At 45.8% G+C, this 18,239-nt stretch overlaps 1 protein-coding gene across 1 annotated transcript in view; it reads right to left on the bottom strand.

Annotated features, from left to right (window-relative positions):
• CHST13 (carbohydrate sulfotransferase 13) overlaps positions 1-18,020 on the bottom strand; it is a 28,561-nt gene extending 10,541 nt beyond the window's left edge. The window contains exon 1 of the mRNA XM_047742881.1: positions 17,715-18,020. Within this exon, the coding sequence (XP_047598837.1) occupies positions 17,715-17,811 (97 nt within the window). The 5' untranslated portion in view covers positions 17,812-18,020. The remainder of the gene's footprint in view (positions 1-17,714) is intronic.
• Positions 18,021-18,239: the final 219 nt, after the last annotated feature.

Here is an 18,239-nt window from a genome sequence, read left to right as displayed (position 1 = left end):
TACCATATTAATAGAGTAAAAGAAAAAAACCCACATAATTATCAATACATGCAGGAAAAGTATAGTACAATATTCAATAACCTTCATAATAAAAACACTAAACAAACTAGAACTTGAAGGGAACTTCTTCAAATTGATAAAGGCCATCTAGGAAAAACATATTTTATGAAAACCAGATGTTTTACCTCTAAGATCAGGAACAAAACAAGGGATGCCCACTTTTACCACTTCTTTTCAACAATGTACTAGAAGTTCTAGCCAGGGTAACTGGGAAAGAAAAAGAAAGAAAAGGCATCCAGATTGGAACAGAAAAAGTAAAATTATGTCTATTTGTAGATAACATGAATATATATAGATTATATAGAATCCACCATAATATATATATATATATTCTATAATACATAGAATCCATCAACTATTATAGCTAAGAGCTAATAAATGAGTTCAGCAAGGTTGTAGAATAAAAGATCAATATTCAATAGTCAATTGTATTTCTAAATACTAGTAATGATATTTTTGAAATTGAAATTACAAAAAATCTCCACTTAAAATAGTTAAAAAGAATAAAATATTAAGGATTAAATTTAACAAATGAAGTGCAAGACTTATCACTGAAAGAAATTGAAGACCTGAATGAATGGAAAAATATCCCATGTTCATGGATTGGGAGACTTAATGTCATTAAGGTGGCAGTCCTCCCCAGATTACTAATACTATTGCTATAAAAACCCTAGCTGTCTTTTTTTTTTTTTTTTTTAGATTTTATTTATTTATTTGACAGAGATCACAAGCAGGCAGAGAGGCAGGCAGAGAGAGAGGAAGAAGCAGGCTCCCCACTGAGCAGAGAGCCGATGCGGGGCTCGATCCCAGGACACTGGGATCATAACCTGAGCCGAAGGCAGAGGCTTTAACCCACTGAACCACCCAGGCGCCCCCCCAGCTGTCTTTTTTTTTTTTTGCAGATTTACAGTTGTTGACAATTGATAGCTGATCCTTAACTTAATGTGACAATTCAAGGGATTTAGAATATCCAAAATAATCTTGAAAAGGAACAAACTTGGAGATCTCACACTTCCTAATTTCACCTACTTACTACGAAGCTACAGTAATTAAGACTATGTGGTGCTGGGATAGGAGAGATACTGACTGATGAAATAGAATTCACAATTCAGAAACAAACATTTACATGTAAGATCTAAGGATCTTTTTTATTAGGGTGCCAAGACAATTCAATAGGGAAAAAATAGTCTTTATGATAAACTTTGCTGAGAAAACTGGATATCCATATGTAAAAGAATGAAATTGTACCGCTACCTCAAACCATATACAAAAACTAACTCAAAATGGATCATAGGCCTAAATGTAAGAGATAAAAATATAAGACTCATAATGAAGGGGCGCCTGGGTGGCTCAGTGGGTTAAGCCTCTGCCTTCGGCTCGGGTCATGATCTCAGGGTCCTGGGATCGAGCCCCATGTCGGACTCTCCGCTCAGCGGGGAGCCTGCTTCCCTTCCTCTCTCTCTGCCTGCCTCTCTGCCTGCTTGTGATCTCTGTCTGTCAAATAAACAAATAAATCTTTAAAAAAAAAAAAGACTCATAATGAAAACATAGACATATATTTCCATGATCTCTTAGTTGGCAGTGATTTCATAGTTATGGCATCAAAAGCACAAACAACAAAAGAAAAAATAGATAAACTAGACTATAACAACATTAAAAACTTTTCTGCTTCCAAGGACACCATCAGGAGGGTGAAAAGACCACCCGCCAACTTGGAGAAAATATTTCAAATGATATAACTGATAAAGGACTAATATCCAGAATATATAAAGAGTGTCTATGACCAAATGATAAAAGACATAACCCAACTTTTCAAGTAGGCAAAGGATATGAATGGACATTTCTCCAGTAATATACAAATTGCCAATAATGGATAAAAAGATGCTCAACATTTCTAGCTGTTAGGAAACCTCCTTAAGACACAACTTCTCACCCACCAAGATGGCTGTAATAGAAAAAGACAAAAACAAGTGTTGGTTAGGATGTGGAAAAATTGGAGCCCTTATACTTTGATGGTGGGAATGTAAAAATAGAGATATTTTGCCACTGAAAACAGTTTGGCAATTCCTTAAAAGCTAAGCCTAGGGGGGCACCTGAGTGGCTCAGTGGGTTAGGCCTCTGCCTTCAGCTCAGGTCACAGGTCTCGGGGGCCTGGGATCGAGCCCTGTATATGGCTCTCTGCTCAGCAGGGCGCCTGCTTCCCCCTCTCTCTCTGCCTGCCTCTCTGCCTACTTGTGATCTCTCTCTCTGTCAAAAAAAAGAAAAAAAAAAAAAACTTAAAAAAAAAAAAAAAAGCTAAGCCTAGTGGCACCTGGGTGGCTCAGATGGTTAAGTGTCTGCCTTCAGCTTGGGTCATGGTCTCTAGGTCCTGGGATGGAGTCCCATGTGGGGCTCCTGGCTCAGCAGGGAGTCTCCCACTACTCCTGCTTGTGCTCTCTCTGTCTCACTCTCAAATGAGTAAATAAAAAAATTAAAATTAAAAAGCTAAGCCTAGATGATTTTGGAAAGATGACAGACTAGGCACACCAAGAATCTGTCCCTCCACCTAGGCAACAATTGTACTAGCAGAATCTATCTGATACATCAGAGAGAATTGGAATTCTGGAGTCCTTTGAAGGCTTTCAACTTCCAGAGGAAGGCTTAAATGGTAAATAGTGGTAAATTTCAGTCAGTTTCAGCTCTTAGCACAGGGCAGCTACCCATCCCCCACCCCCACCACATGGCATGCAGCTGTGCATGTGTTCATGGAGCAGTTTACATACAGCGCAAAAGAGCCAGAGTGGGCAAAAGAGACCTGTTCTCCAAATATCAGAGATCTGTGCTTTGATTAGTTGTACCTCCCAACATTGTTGCAAGCCCCTCCCCCTCCACATAAAGTGACTTCCAGGAGAAGCCGGTTTACTTTGAAGAGCTGGTTTACTTTTCGCCACCTTTCATTTTTCTCTTTTTCCCTTTTTGGAGCCAGATATTACATACTAAAACATTCAAAACAACTGCATAGGTGGGGAAAAATAGAAACTGACTGAATGCCCAGGAAGAGCTCAGAAAAGACCTAAGAAGTCCTTAAATTTATACCTTGGGCTGAACCTCAGCACAGACTACAACAATCAGAAAAACAGAAACTAAAAACAGCAATCGCTGAGAAAGAGAATCTGATTTCCAGAGCTACATTTTGATTCAGATGTTCAGTGTTCAACAAAAAAATTAGAAGTCATACAAAGAAACAGGAAAAGTATGGCAAATTCAAATGAAGAAACTTGTATAAATTCAAAATACAATGTATAATTTTAGGATATTCAGTGTAATCTCCATGGTATCCACAAAAGAAATGAGAAAGTAATTGAAACATTTTACTACAAAAAATAAATTGACTAGGCACAAAAGTAGACAGTATAACAGGAAATGAGGAATAAAAAAAACTATAAGCATAGAGAAGACAAATAACAAAATGACAGATGTTCCTCTTTATCAGTAATTTAAATGTCAATGGATTAAACTCTGTGGTCAGAATGCAGAAATTGGCAGAATGGATAAAAATATCTGACCCAACTCTATATGCTGTTTACAAGAGACTCACTTGAGATCCAAACTGGTTGAAAGTGAAAGGATGGAAAAAGATACTCCAAGCAAGTAATAACAAAATAGAGTAAATGTGACTATATTCATACCAGACAAAATAGACTTTGAATCAAAAGTTTACAGGAGGGGGCGCCTGGGTGGCTCAGTGGCTTAAAGCCTCTGCCTTCAGCTCGGGTCATGATCTCGGGGTCCTGGGATCAAGCCCCGCATCGGGCTCTCTCCTCAGCAGGGAGCCTGCTTCCACCTCTCTCTCTCTCTGCCTGCCTCTCTGTCTACTTGTGATCTCTGTCAAATAAATAAATAAAATTTTAAAAAAAGTTTACAGGAGACAAAGAAGGACTTTATATATAAATAAAAGTTTCAATACAACAAGAAGAGAAAACGATTACAAACATTTACTTACCTAATGGTAGGCCATCGAAGTATATGAAACAAAAATTAACAGAATAGGAGGGAGAAATAGCAGAAATAGAAGGGAGAAACAGGAGGGAGAAATAACAGAATAGGAGGGAGAAATAATAGGTGGGAGATTTTAATATACCACTCATAATAATGAATTAAGCAACCAGAGAGAAGATGAGGAGGGAAACAGGGGACTTATGTATCACAGTAAACCAACTAGATCTAATGGACATATACAAAACACTCTATTGAATAACAATAGCATACACATTTTTCTCTAATGCATATGGAACATTTCCCAGGATAGTCTATAGGTTAGGCCACAAAATAAGTCATGATAGATTTTAAAAGACATATATCATACAAAGTATGTTCTCTAACCACAGCAGGGTGAAGTCAGAAATCAGTAACAGAAGGAAAACTGGAAAATCCACAAATTTGTAGACATCAAAGAACACACTTCTAAAAAACCAGTGGATCAAAGAAATCACAAGGGAAATTAGAAAATACTTGGAGACAAACAGAAATGAAAACAACATACCAAATTTATGGGATGCAGTAAAAGTGTTTAGGAGAAAATTTATAGCTATATATGCTTACATCAAAAAATAAAAGAAAGATCTAAAATCAGCAATCTAACTTTACAACTTAAGGAACTAGAAAAAGAAAAAATAAACCCAAAGCTTTAAGAAAGAAGGAAATAATAAAGATTAGAGCAGAGATAAATGAAATAGAGAATAGAAAAATAGGGAAAATCAAGAAAACCAAACATTGGTTCTTTGGAAAGGTCCACAAGTTGACTAACTTTTAGCTAGATGGACCAAGAAAAAAGAAGGTACAGCTTACTAAAATCAGAAGTGAAAATGGGACATTACTAGTGACTACAGAAATTAAAAAAAATAAGAGTACTATGAACAACTGTATGCCAAAAAAAATTGGATAACCTTGATGAAATAGAAAAATTTCTAAAAAACACAAAATGTATTAAGACTAAATAAATAGGTAGTTAGAAAATCTGAGAAAACCTGTAACTAGTAAGGAGATCAAATCAGTAATCAAAAATTTCTAGACAAAAAAAAATTCCATGGACATGATGGCTTCACTGCTGTAGTCAATCAAACATTTAAAGAACTAATACAAGTCCTTCTCAAACTTTTCCAAAAACCAAAGAAGAGGGAGCACTTCCTAACTCATTCTATGGGGCCAGTACAACTCTGATTGGGGGGGGGGGAAGCCAGACAAAGGCACTACAAGAAATGAAAGCTACAGACTAATATCTCTTATGAATATTGATGCAAAAATACTCCACAAAATACTAGAAAATGTAACTCAACAGCACATTAAAAAGATTATGCATTATAACCAAGTGGGATTTATTCTTAGAATGCAAGGATAGTTCAACATACAAACACCAATCATGTAATACATCACATTAAGAGAATGAAGGGTGGAAAACAAGTGAGATGATTATCTCACTTGACACAGAAAAAGCATTTGACATAATTCAACATACTTTCATGATTAAAAAAATTCAAAAAACAAGGAATAGAAGGAAAGTACTACAACACAATATAAACCATATATGAAAAACCCACAGCGAACATCATACCCAGTAGTGAAAGACAAAAGTTTTTCCTCTACATCAGGAATGAGGCAAGGATGCCCATTTTTTAAAAAGATAGATTTATTTATTTATTTATTTGACAGAGAGAGATCACAACTAGGCAGAGAGGCAGGCAGAGAGAGAGGGAGAAGCAGGCTCCCTGCAGAGCAGAAAGCCCGATGCAGGACTCAGTCTCAGGACCCTGAGATCATGACCTGAGCTGAAGGCAGAGGCTTTAACCCACTGAGACACCCAGGTGCCCCAAGGATGCCCATTTTGGCCACTTCTATTCAACATAATGCTGGAAGCTCTAGTCAGAGAAATTAGACAAGAAAAAGAAAGAAAGGATATCTAAACTGGAAGGAAGTAATAAAATTATCTCTGTTTGCAGATGGTATGTACTTAGATGCAGAAATCCCTGAAGATTCCACCCACAAAAATTGTTAGAACTAATAAATGAGTTCACCAAAGTAGCAGGATACAATATCAACATACAAAATTCCGTTGCATTTCCATACAAAAACAATGAACAATATGAAAAAGAAAGCACAAAAACAATTCCATTTACAATAGTGTAAAAAAGAAGAAAATACTTAGGAATACTTAATCAACGAGGTGAAAGATTTGTACAGTGAAAACTACAAAACACTGCTGAAATAAATAAGAAATGGAAAAATGCCCCATGTTCATGGATTAGAAAACTTAATATTGCTAAAATGTCAATACTACCCAAAACAACCTACAGATTCAATGAAATCTCTGTCAAAATTCCAATGACGTTTTTTTGCAGAGATAGAAAAACCCATTCTGAAATTCGTATGGGACCCCAAATAGCCAAAAATAACTTGAAAAAGAACAAAACTGGACTCATGCTTCCTAATTTCAAAACTAACTGCAAAGCTATAGTAACAAAACAGTGGGTGGTGTAAGAACAGACATATAAATCAGTAGAATAGAATAGAGAGCCCAGAAATAAACACTTACATACATGGTCAAATGATTTTAACCATTCAAAGGGGAAATGACCCTTTTTTCAACAAATGGTGCTGGGAAAACTGGATATTCACAGGCAAAAGAATGAAGTCAGACCCTCACCTCACATAATATATAAATTTAAGTCAAAATGGGTCAAAGACCTAAACATAAGACCTAAAACAAGAAAACATAAGACAAGAGCTTCATGATATTGGATTTGGCAATGGTTTCTTGGATAGGATCAAAGGCGCAGGTAGCAAAAGAAGAAATAGGTAAATGGACTTGCTGGAAATTTAAAAACTTTGTGCATCCATAGTATCCAATATCTATAAAGAATTTATCAAACTCAACCCCCAAAAAACAAATAATCCAGTCACGAAATGGGCAAAAGACATAAACAGACATTTCTCCAAAGAAGACATACAAATGGCCAACAGACACATGAAAAAATGCTCAACATCACTTGACATCAGGACAATACAAATCAAAACCACAATCAGCACCTCACACTAGTCAGAATGGCTTAAATTAGCAATAAAGGAAACAACAGATGCTGGTGAGGATACGGAGAAAGGGGAACCCTCCTACACTGTTGGTGGGAATGCAAGCTGGTGTAGCCACTCTGGAAAACACCATGGAGTCTCCTCAAGAAGTTAAAAATAGAGCTACTCTATGACCCAACAATTGCACTACTGGGTATTTGCCCCAAAGATATAAATATAGTGATCCGAAGGGGCACCTGCACCCCAATGTTTATAGCAGCAATGTCCACAGCAGCCAAAACTACAGGAAGAGCCCAGATATCCATTGACCTATAAATGGATAAAGAAAGTGTGATATATATATATATACATATATATATATATACATATATATATATACACACATATATATTTATAATTGATATATATAAAAATGTGATATTACATGTATACTACATACAATGGACTATTACTCAGCCATCAAAAAGAATGAAATCTTGCCATTTACAATGATGTGGATGGAACTAGAAGGTATTATGCTAAGCGAAATAAGTCAATCATATAATTATATGATTGTGCACCCATAGTATCCAATATCTATAAAAAATTTATCAAACTCAACCCCCAAAAAACAAATAATCCAGTCAAGAAATGGGCAAATTTCTTTTTTATGATTATATGATTTTACTCATATGTGGAATTTAAGAAACAAAACAGAGGATCATAGGGGAAAGGAGGGGAAAATAAAGTAAGATGGAATCAGAGAGGGAGACAAACCATAAGACACTCTTAACTCTAGGAAACAAACTGAGGGCTGCTGGAGGGGAGGTGAGTAGGGGGATGGAGTAACTGGGTGATGGACATTAAAAGGACACATAATGTAATGAGCACTGGGTGTTATACACACCTGGTGAATCACCGAATTCTACCCCTGAAACTAATAATACAGTATATGTGAATTAATTGAATTAAAATAAATTTTTAAAAAATGTGTGCACCCAAAGACAATGCAAAGAATAGGAGAAAATATTTATAAATTATGTATCTGATAAGGGATATATAGAGAGCTCCTAAAATTCAACAACAACAAAAAATTTTTTAAAAGGGCAAAGGACTTGAATAGCATTTCTCCAAAGAGGATATACAAATGACCAAGAAGCACATGAGAAGATGGTCAATTTCACTAATCATTGGGTAAATGCAAATCAAAATGATAATGAGATTACCACCTCACATCCATTATTATAGCTACTATCAAAAAAAAGAGAGAAAACGAGTGTTGTCAATGTGGAGAAATTGGAACCCTGTATACTGTTGGTGGGGAGATAACAAGGGGCAGCTTCTAGGAAAATAGGATGGAGGCCCCTCAGGCAATTAAATGTGGAATTACCATATGACCCAGCAATTCCACTTCTGGGTATATACCCCAAGGAGCTGAAAAAGCGGTATGTCTAAGAGATACTTGCACACCCACGTTCACAGCAGCATTGTCTACAATAGCTAAAACGTGTAAGCAACCCAAGAGGCCATCAGGAGAAGAATGGATAAGCAAAATGGGGTCCATTCATACAGTCAGCCTGGAAAGGAAGGGAAACTCTGACACAGGCTACAATGCGGGTGAGCCCTGAGGAGGTTATGCTGAGTGAAAGAAGCCAGTCACAAAAGGACCACTTATGAATGATTCCACTTGCAGAGTACCCGGAGTAGTAAAAACCAATGAGTTATAAAGCAGGGGATGGTCGCGGGGTGCGGAGGGCAGAACGGGGAGTCATTTAATAGGTGCAGAGTTTCAGTTCTACCAGACAAAAAGAGCTCTGGAGAGGATGGTCACAAAACACTGTGAAGGCGTTGCTATCACTGAACTATACAAAAACGATGAAGACAGCAAAATTTATCTGACATGTATTTCACCATAATAACAAAAATTGGGGGGAAAAATTTAAGCATATAATTAGCCTATGCCCTAGCAACTCCACTCCTAGGTACATACGTAGGAGAACTGAAAACACGTTCACACAAAAACTTATGCACATATGTTTCTGTTGGCATTATATTTAATAACCAAAGCCTTAAATGTCCATCAGCAGATGAAGGATTAAATACTGTGGTACGTGTACACCTATTCACCTGTAAGAAGGAAAGGAGTACTGACCCAGGTTGTACTGACATGTACATGACATGTACCTGACATGGCTAGACCTTGTAACATTACTCAGTGAGAGAAACCAAACTCAAGAGGCCACGTATTGATTGATGCCATTTACATGAAACAGCCAAAATGGGCAAATCCATAGAGACAGAAACTACTGGTTGCCCGAGGCTGAGGGACACGGCAGCGGAGTCCCTGGGAAAGTGGGGAGTGACTGCTAATGGCTAATATTCTGGAATTATATAGAAGTCATATCACACAACTTTTACAGACAATGAATACCACTGAATTGTGTACTTTAAAAAAGTGAAACTTCATGGAATGAGAATTAGATCTCAATGAAAATAAATAAAAATACTGGTCATAAAAAAAGAATATATGCAAGGACATTTTATGTAAGTCTAGCTTACAAATTCAGTCAATGGCTAGCATAATATATTCCTGAGTTCATAAGACTATGGCTTATTCACAAGACTATCTTCAAGAATTCAGGATCATATGGGAAGAGACTATATTCATAAGATGGATGAACATATCCATGAACCTTGGCTTTCAACAAAATGAAGAGTCTTCAAAACACTGCCAAAAATATATTCATCAAAAAGATTCAGGCATTTTCTTTAAGATGTGTTTTTGAAGAAGAAATAAACCTGGAAAATTTGATAAGCTGAAAATTTGGTTAACTGTTGGCAAACTGACCATGAGTAGTAGTTCTCAGATTTTGGCATGCATGAATGAAAACATAATTACCTGGCCCCACACGCAGAGGTTCTAGCCCGGTAGGGCTGGAGTGGGGCCCAAGAATCTGCATTTCTAACAGCTCCCAGGTCATGCTCATACTGTTGGCCCAGGATCGCACTTCTAGAACCACTGTATTGGAGCCAGGCCTGGCAGAGGCTGGTCAAAGGAATGAATAAGCGACAGATGGATTGGCCTCGCCTTGGCCTCCAGAACCTTCTGTGTGCATCTGAAGCCTACTGTCTAGGGACTCCTGGCAATGCCTCTGGCAGCCTCAAGCCCCACCCCCCCCATCTCGGAGGGAGGCAGCCAGCCTTCAGAAACACCAGCCCTTGTGTGGGGACTCTCATTTCCTGCTCAAGCTACAGCCTGCAGGAAAATGGGTCCCATACCAGACCTCAGGGGCCAGTGGGTGGAGGGTCAGAGGGAACAGGCACAAGAGGGAGGCCCTATTTATAGAGTAGCTATGGCCAGTGATTACAGGGCTGGGCCACACCACCCACTCCACCCTTTCTACCACACAGATCAGAAGAACCTACAGTCTAGTGGGATGGGCAGGGTGGCCATGGAAGGGGACAGATGGGTCTAGGAGGGTCAGAAGGGGATTGTCTTGAAGTTCCCTGGAGCCAGCCCTCCACTCTGGGAAGCTGGGGGTTTGGATCTGAGGGCAGGGTGGCCCCAAAGAGGCATTCCCCAACCTCCACTCTGGTTGCCCCTAGCCTCTCTTGGCCTGTGTCCTCCACCCTGCAGCCCCTCCATGAGGCTTCAGGTCCCAGGCTCCCTGCCAAGGGCACCAATGAGCAGACAAGCTAGGGAGAGCCAGGCAGCAGGCCCAGTCTCACAGCCAGGGAGGAGCCTGAGCCCGCCCAGGGCAGGCAAAAACCGCAATGGGGTTCTATGGGGTTCTGCTTTGAAAAAGGAAACAAAAATAGAGAAGGTTATGGAAGGGGCTGGGTGTGGGGAGAGGGTGGTGGAAGGGAGGTGGGAGGGACTAGGGGGTGCCAAAGATGCAGACAGAGAAAGAGACAGAGCTACACACAGTGATGGGGACAGAGGCTGGCAGAAGGAGAAACAAGGAGATCATAGTAGTAGAACAGCTCAAAGCGAACCAGCTGGGGCTGAAGGGGAGGAAGCGATGTGGGGTGAGCTGCCCACAGTCTGGGAAAGCCCAGTGCCCATGCCCAGAGGGCTCCAGGCTATGGAAACCAGGCAGCCCCAGCCTCATGAGCAGACCACAGTCCCAGTCCAGGAGACCAGTGTGAAGACCAACCCAACACCCTGCAGGGCCCACTGCATGTGGGCAGGAAGCCCCTAAGAGAGCATGGCAGCTGGCAAAAGAGGCAGTGTTTCAGCAGGGTCGGGGAGCCAGGGAAGAGGCAGCTGGGGCACAGCCCTGGGCTCAGCCAGCAGCTGGCACTGTGCTCAGCGCTTTGCAGACATTGACACACTTACTCCTATCAGGTAGAAACTATTATTATCTGCGTTTGACAGATAGGGAAACTGAGGCTCAAAGAGGAAAAGAAACATGCCTGAGGCCTCAGAGCAAGTAAAGCCCAGGAACAGGATCTCACCCCAGACCAGAGCACATGTACGCATCAGAGGGCATATCTCTTGGGCACCCATTCTGCCCAGTGCACAGCCTGGTCCATCCTCACAAAACCTACAGGTAAGTGGCAGAGCCACCACACAGGGAAACGGAAAGCAGAAACCCAATACATGGCCCTTTGCACACCCACCCCTAAGGAAAGGCTTTGGCTGCCCCTTGGAGCCGGGCAGGGTGCAAGTCGTTCTGTGGGCGACTTGAAACTTCACTCTTTTGGGGGGAAAATACTGTTTGGTGATTCCCAGTCCAGTGAGCAAAGATTACAACATGTGGTTTCTGGTTAATAAGTTCTAGCTGGGTATAGTGTTGCAAGACCAGACAGGCAGGGACAGCCAGGCCCAAACAGCACCGACAGGCCCTGGGGACCTTGCTGGGGGAGTGGGAGGAAGGGTTTCCCCAGCCCATTTGGTCCCCTGGGTGACCTGGGACTTCAGGGCTGACCTGCATGTCTCCGGGTCAGGGACATTCCCTCTGGTAATCAGGCCCGTGGAGGAACACATTAACAAGACCTTCAAAAATAAAAAAACAATCCCATCCCCCCCGCCCCCCGGAAGAAAAGTAGAGATTTCTTCACTTGTATTTAAAATTCAGACTCAATTTTTTGAACTCCAGAAACCACCTGGAATGGAACCCCTGATCTGGCTAGATGATCTTGGGTATAATCTCATCACCTCTGCCTCCAGAATGATCAGGAACCGCCCCTGTCCCCCAACCCCTCCATTGTAGTCAGCTCAGGGCAGCAAGCCCCTTTGGCTATGTCAAGGACAATCACTAGAGTCTCCTCATTCAGCTTATTTCTCTTCCTTCTACTTCGGTTATATTAAAACTCACACGGCTTCCTACTTGTTAACAATAAATTCCTGTTCCTTCCCAGAGGCTCTCCTGGTGCACCTCCCACCTTCCACTTACCCCCAGCTCCAGCCACACTGGTCTTTCTGCCAAGCAATGAATACATTAGGTGAGCTCCCACCTCAGGACCTTTGCACTGTTCCTTGGCTGGGATGCTCCTCCAGGAGCCCTTATACTTTAAACACTTCATGTTTAGATTTCAACTCTGAAGTCTCTGGAAAGAGGGTCTCTCCAGTGAGCCGTACTTCACACCAGGATCTTTCCATTTCTCCTTTTAATTTATTCATGGCACTTATTACCACTGAAATAATGTGGTTATTTCTGGCTGCCTCTTCAGAAGGTCAGCTCTGTATGGGGACTGTCTTGATTTCTTGTAATTCTTGTAACCCCTGCAGCTCACCTAAGGTCAGTGAATATTTACTTAAAGACTGATAGCCGCTTATGGCCATAGGGAGAGTACCCCATTTCCTGGTATGCCATTCAAGGCCACCCATTAACACCCAATTTATAGTACCTTTCTGGCTTCCACCCCACCACCTCTTCTCATGAACCCAGAGCTCCACCCACAGCACAGCCCTTAGCACAGCAGGACTTTTCACTCCTCCATGCTTTTGTCTGTGCCATTTTCTCTGCCCAAAATTCCCCTTCTTCATTTTCCCACCTGGTGAACTCCTATGCAGCCTTCAAAGCCCAACCCAAATATTCCTGTCCTGCAGAATAGGAAGCATAAAGGTTAGGGATTTAGACTAGGATTTAAATCCTGTCCCCCACACTTCCTAGCTGGGTGACCTTGAGCAAGTTACTTCCCTGCTCCTGATCTTAGTCTCTTTCTCTGCAAAATGGGATTACTAATGCTTACTCTAGTGGGCCATCCGTCTTGCCAGCTAGCCTTTTCTCATGGCACTCTCTGGAGGCCTGACAGGTGCCTCTGAGCCCTGGGCACTCTAGCAGTCTCTGAGAACGGACAGCAGTTTGGTGAGCATCTATTTATTTGGCTGCCAGCAGCCACTCCCCTCCTTTGGCTAGCCCACGTGATTTCCCTCCAGGAAGGAACCTGCTTACCTTCCATCCACATGTTTCTGATAAGCATCCTTCTCCCACAGCAGCTGGGATAGACATGTGACCAGGCCTAGCCAATAGGAGCATTCCATCCCCTTCTGCCACAACAACTGGCTCAGAGGTCGACACCAGGTGACCCAATTCCGGCCAATATGACACATCCTTGAGACCCTGCCTGGCATTATCAGTAAAAGAGCCCTCCCTTTGGACTGAGGGAGCTAAAAGTGAGGCAACCATAGAGAAAAGCCAAACACAGAGCTGGAGACATGGTTTCAGCCCCTGGATCCACCCATTTTTGAAGGCAGCCACATCTGGCTAAAGTGGGCAGGAGTTGAGATGTCCGCACTGAGACACACACTGTCCTCTGGGTGGCTCCCAGTCTCTGGTTCCTCACTTGCTATTGAGGGCCGAAGAGCCATGACTGAGAAAGGAGCATGCAGAGTCCCGGACTGGGGCCCCGCTGTGCAAGAGAGAGGAGGGAGAGTCTATGGGATGGGGTCCTGCAGGGGGCTCAGTGAGAGGCAGGGGACATGGGGCACCAGGCGGGTGGGGGTGGTGTAGAGGGCAAGATGCCTGCTCCAGCCTCCTCTGGCTACCCCACAGAGATCCCTGGCTTTTGCACTGAGGGGCTGCTGCTGGGTCCTGGAGGGACCCTGCTCAGCTCCAAGCCTCACTGACCCACCTGAGCCCTGGCACCCCACCTCCCTGACTCCCCAGTAGTCATTGGGCATTTCTGCATTTATTCTGTGTAGAACCAAAATACCGTTTTTTCATTAAAAGCAATGGCTGCCTTGGGACCACTATGTTGCCTGGCCACAGGGGCACCCTATCAGAGACCCTGCATTTAGTCTGTACAGTTGTCTCTGTGGCCCGAGTCCCCAGGTGCTGTGGTGCCAGAGAAGGAAGGGCATGGAGAGGGAGGAGGAGGGAGAGCCAAGGTCCCCACCTGAGATTCCTAAGTCCTTCCCCATCTGGAGACTTTACGGGAAGGATGGTAGGGGAGAAGAACTCTGTGAGCACACATCACCCTTGGACCTCAGACAGGGAGCACTGGACCCCAAGAGAAGAGCTGTGGCCGGAAGAAAGGAAGGCTGCAGTCCAGCCTGGAAGGAAGGGACGGGCTCCACTGGGAATAAGCACCCCCCCAACCTCTTTGCTACTCTCCCTTCCCTGCCCCCAACCCCAGGTCTCCCGGAAGTGGACAGAGAGTCTCCTCCCAACATCAGGGAAGATGCTCAACTCCTGCAAACCTAGAAAGTGGGTCCAGCCCCTCCCCGTGCCACCGCTGTGAACCAGAGGTAGGATATTTAAGGGGGTGCATGGAGACTCTCCCTGTGGGTGCCTCTGCGGACAGAGAATGCAAACTGGCAATTTGGATTTTTAATATAAAAAATGTAAGGTCTGCACAGGCAGGGGTATTAATAAGTTTGGCTCCCAGCCTTAGAAAGGCACCTCACATGAGCACGTGCCCAGCAAATATGTGGTCGACAGAGTTACATCGCTATGCCCAGGCAGGGACACAGAGGAAGCAAGGGGTAGAAGGGGACAAGAGGGGACAGTGGAGGTGCCCCTGGGACCCTGGCGTGAGGGTGGGTGTCGAGGGCAGTGGCATCCTGGGCAGCTGTCCCACCTTGCCCCCAGCATCTTCCTCATTTCCCAGGACCCTGTGACTGGGCACTAGATCAGCATTGGTAGAATCCTGGGGGCCAAGGGGGTACCAGGGTGGGCTGCTCCAGACTTCTGCTCTAGTAAATGGGCCCCAGGCCTATAGTGGCAGCCTCTCAGGGGTCCCCTGTCCAATGTGTGGCAACACCTTCTGCTTTGGAGGAGGGGACCGCAACAGACCTGCCTGCCTGGAGTAAGGTGCTGACACTCTCCCTGTGCCTTGGAGCCCTATCCCCAGGCCAGAGACTCACTCCCTCCCCACCCCGCTCCCCACCCTGCCTTCAACCCCTTCCAACTTGGAACACAGCTTTAGGGACATGCTCAGAGATGCCGAGGATCCTACTGAGGCCATTTTCAGAGTCCCTGGACAGAAGGATCCACCTCCAGCTGGTTGGCAGAAGGCCTTTCCACCCAGCAGTCTGCCCTTGGCGTCTGCCTGGTGCCTGTGGGCTCAACATTAGCACACCCTCACTGGCTTCTGAGCTCCGGGGGTTTAGCTCATGGCTGGGGGTCGGGGGAGACAGCAGGGGTGGTTGGGTAGGTTGGTTTAACCTTCTTTTGTCACAGCCAAGGTGTCAAGGTGTTCAAATAACAGGGAAGCCCAGCGGGGCACATGGTCCAAGCAAAGACGGGGGGTGGGGGGCATAAGTCCCTCTCTCTAGCTCCTGCTCTCCTGGGTCTTGCAGGAGATGGTTAGAAGGAGAAGGAACAAAGCGCAGAGAGTGACCAGTGCCTTGGCTCATTTCTCTTTTCTCAAACCTGGGTAGAGGAGGTAGCAGGAGAAATATGTCCCAGGAGGGGAGACCCATACAATCCCAGAGATACAGACACGCAGATGCCTACTGAATCGTACCTACTCCTTTGTAGATACCCCTGAGACACACCCCCCCAACACCAGGACCCAGATGCTCTGGCCTTTTCTCTCTCTCACACCCCACCCTAGGGGCTGAGCTCTGGGGGCTGGGAGTCCAGGCCCTGAGTAAACATTTGTCCCTGAATGACTGGGTGGACAGAAACTGTCCTACGGTCACAGACCCTGGGATCACAGTCCACACCGTGCTAGGGGACACGCTGCTCAGCTAGGACACAGGAGCACCTGCCGCGAACCTGGAGTACCACTCTCAGATGGCCAGCCTGCTCACAGAAAGGGGTGGTGGTAGAAACTGTCCAGAGCTCCCTTCCACAGGCTTGGAGAGGGCTCCAGATCTGGGCGGCTGAGTTCAGACATGGGGGAAACAGTGCGAGTAGCAGGGTGACTGGGTGAACACTAGGGAGGCCTCTCCAAGGGGTGCTCACTTGGACCCCAGCTATACCCTGGCCTCCAGCCTGGAGGCAGGCATGGGGGTTTGAGGGAAAGCAGGAGAAGGAAGCCCCTCACCCCAGGATGAAGGGGGCACAATGTTACCCCTAATCATGACAGCTGACCCTAATCATGAGTCCTAAACATGACCAGCCACTTTCTGTGTGCTGTCTCCCTAACTCCTTTAACTTCATCTCCCCAGAAACCCCATAAGGAAGAACTTGAGCACTCCATGTGATAGATGGGAGTACTGAGGACCTGGGAAGAGAGGGAATAGGTCATCCAGCGGGTAAGGCTGTGGAATGACCTTTATTCACTAATCTAGACCCAGCCAGGGGGGTGTGTCCCCCAAAATAGATTCCTCAGCCTCATCTCTTGGGCCACCTTGACCCCATGGCTCACAGTCCCTGCCCACCCTGGAAGTCACAAAAGATGGGGCTCTGAGGATTCTCACAGCCCACACAGGGTAGGGGCGGGGAGTAGAGACTGACTCCCTACCCACCCGTCCCTGCTCCCTACCCCAACACACTCACACCCAGAAAAGGCAGAGCCAGAGACGGGAACACACTGCTGACTAGGCATCTCAGCCCCCAGGCAGACTGGGTAGCCTGCGGGTTAGCCATCCACACCTGTCCCTCACTCTCTCTGGCCTTAGTTTCCCACTTTTAAGTGGGGAGGAGACGAAGTGAAGTAAGACTCAGCGCACACCTGGCCCAGAGCAGCTACTTTGCACTGTGGACTCAATACGAGCTGCCTCAGTTTCTCCAACCAGACCATGCGATGTGTGCGGAGGAGCCCCAAGTCCTTACCCCTGTGGACTTGGGGGTGGAGCAGGGTGTTCCAGGAAGCGGTGACTGTGGCACAGAGGGACCACCTTCAGGACCAGGCAGCGCCAAGCTTCTCCAACCCACCCAAGCTTATGCCAAGGGACTTAGGGGCACCAAGGGGTGTTGGGGCAAGGTAAATGAGGCTGCGTTCCTGGGTGGGTCCAATGCCCTCGGCCACCCACAACTGACCCCGGTCCCTGCGCACAGGCTATGAGGCCCCAAAGGATCACATCTCTTGGTCATTGAGAGACCAACTCCCAAGGGGCCCAACACCCTTGCGGGAAGCTGGGCCATGGGCGGGGGCGCCTAGTGCCTTTCTGCACCCACCCACCCCCACCTCGCCCCTCCCTTCGCCCGCCCCCCCACCCCGAGACCGGGAGGACACAGCGGGTGCCTCCCGGGAAGGGGCCGACGGGCACTCACCCGGGCTCAGGGCGCGGGGCGCGGCGCCCAGGAGTAGGAGCACGGCACCCAGACACGCGGCGGCCAGGGCGCGCCGCGGCCAGCAGCGCCTCCCCATGCTGTGCAGGGCCCGTGGGGCTGCAGTCCGCCCTGCCGGGCAGGGGCAACAGTGCCCGGCCCGGGACCCGCCCCGGGAGCCGCCCCGCCGGGTCCCGCCCGCCCGGCGGCGCGTACCAAGGCACCGCACGGGGGTGCGAGGGCCCTGCTCGCGGGGGGCAGGGTGGCGCGGCGCAGACCGCTGGGGACTGCGGAGGTGCGCGACGGCGGGTGGCGAGCCTCTCTCGTTTGGCCTCCACGCCACACACCCTATCAAGTGGGGCAGCGGTCCAGGGCGCAAAGGGTGGAGACCGGGTGGAAAGAGCCCTTTCGCCGGTGAGGCTCCGCCCCCTTCAGTTTGCCCTGGGGTACCATCCTCCACCCGAGGCCAAGAAGCTTGCCATCCAAGTAGCAGATCGGTGGGTGGGTCGGAAGAGCCCTGTGTCCTCG

This window comes from Lutra lutra, chromosome 1 (assembly GCF_902655055.1).
Source record: "Lutra lutra chromosome 1, mLutLut1.2, whole genome shotgun sequence".
Classification (NCBI taxonomy): domain Eukaryota; kingdom Metazoa; phylum Chordata; class Mammalia; order Carnivora; family Mustelidae; genus Lutra; species Lutra lutra.
The sequence above is the reverse complement of the archived record's forward strand: the minus strand, read 5'-3'. Positions and strand labels throughout refer to the sequence as shown.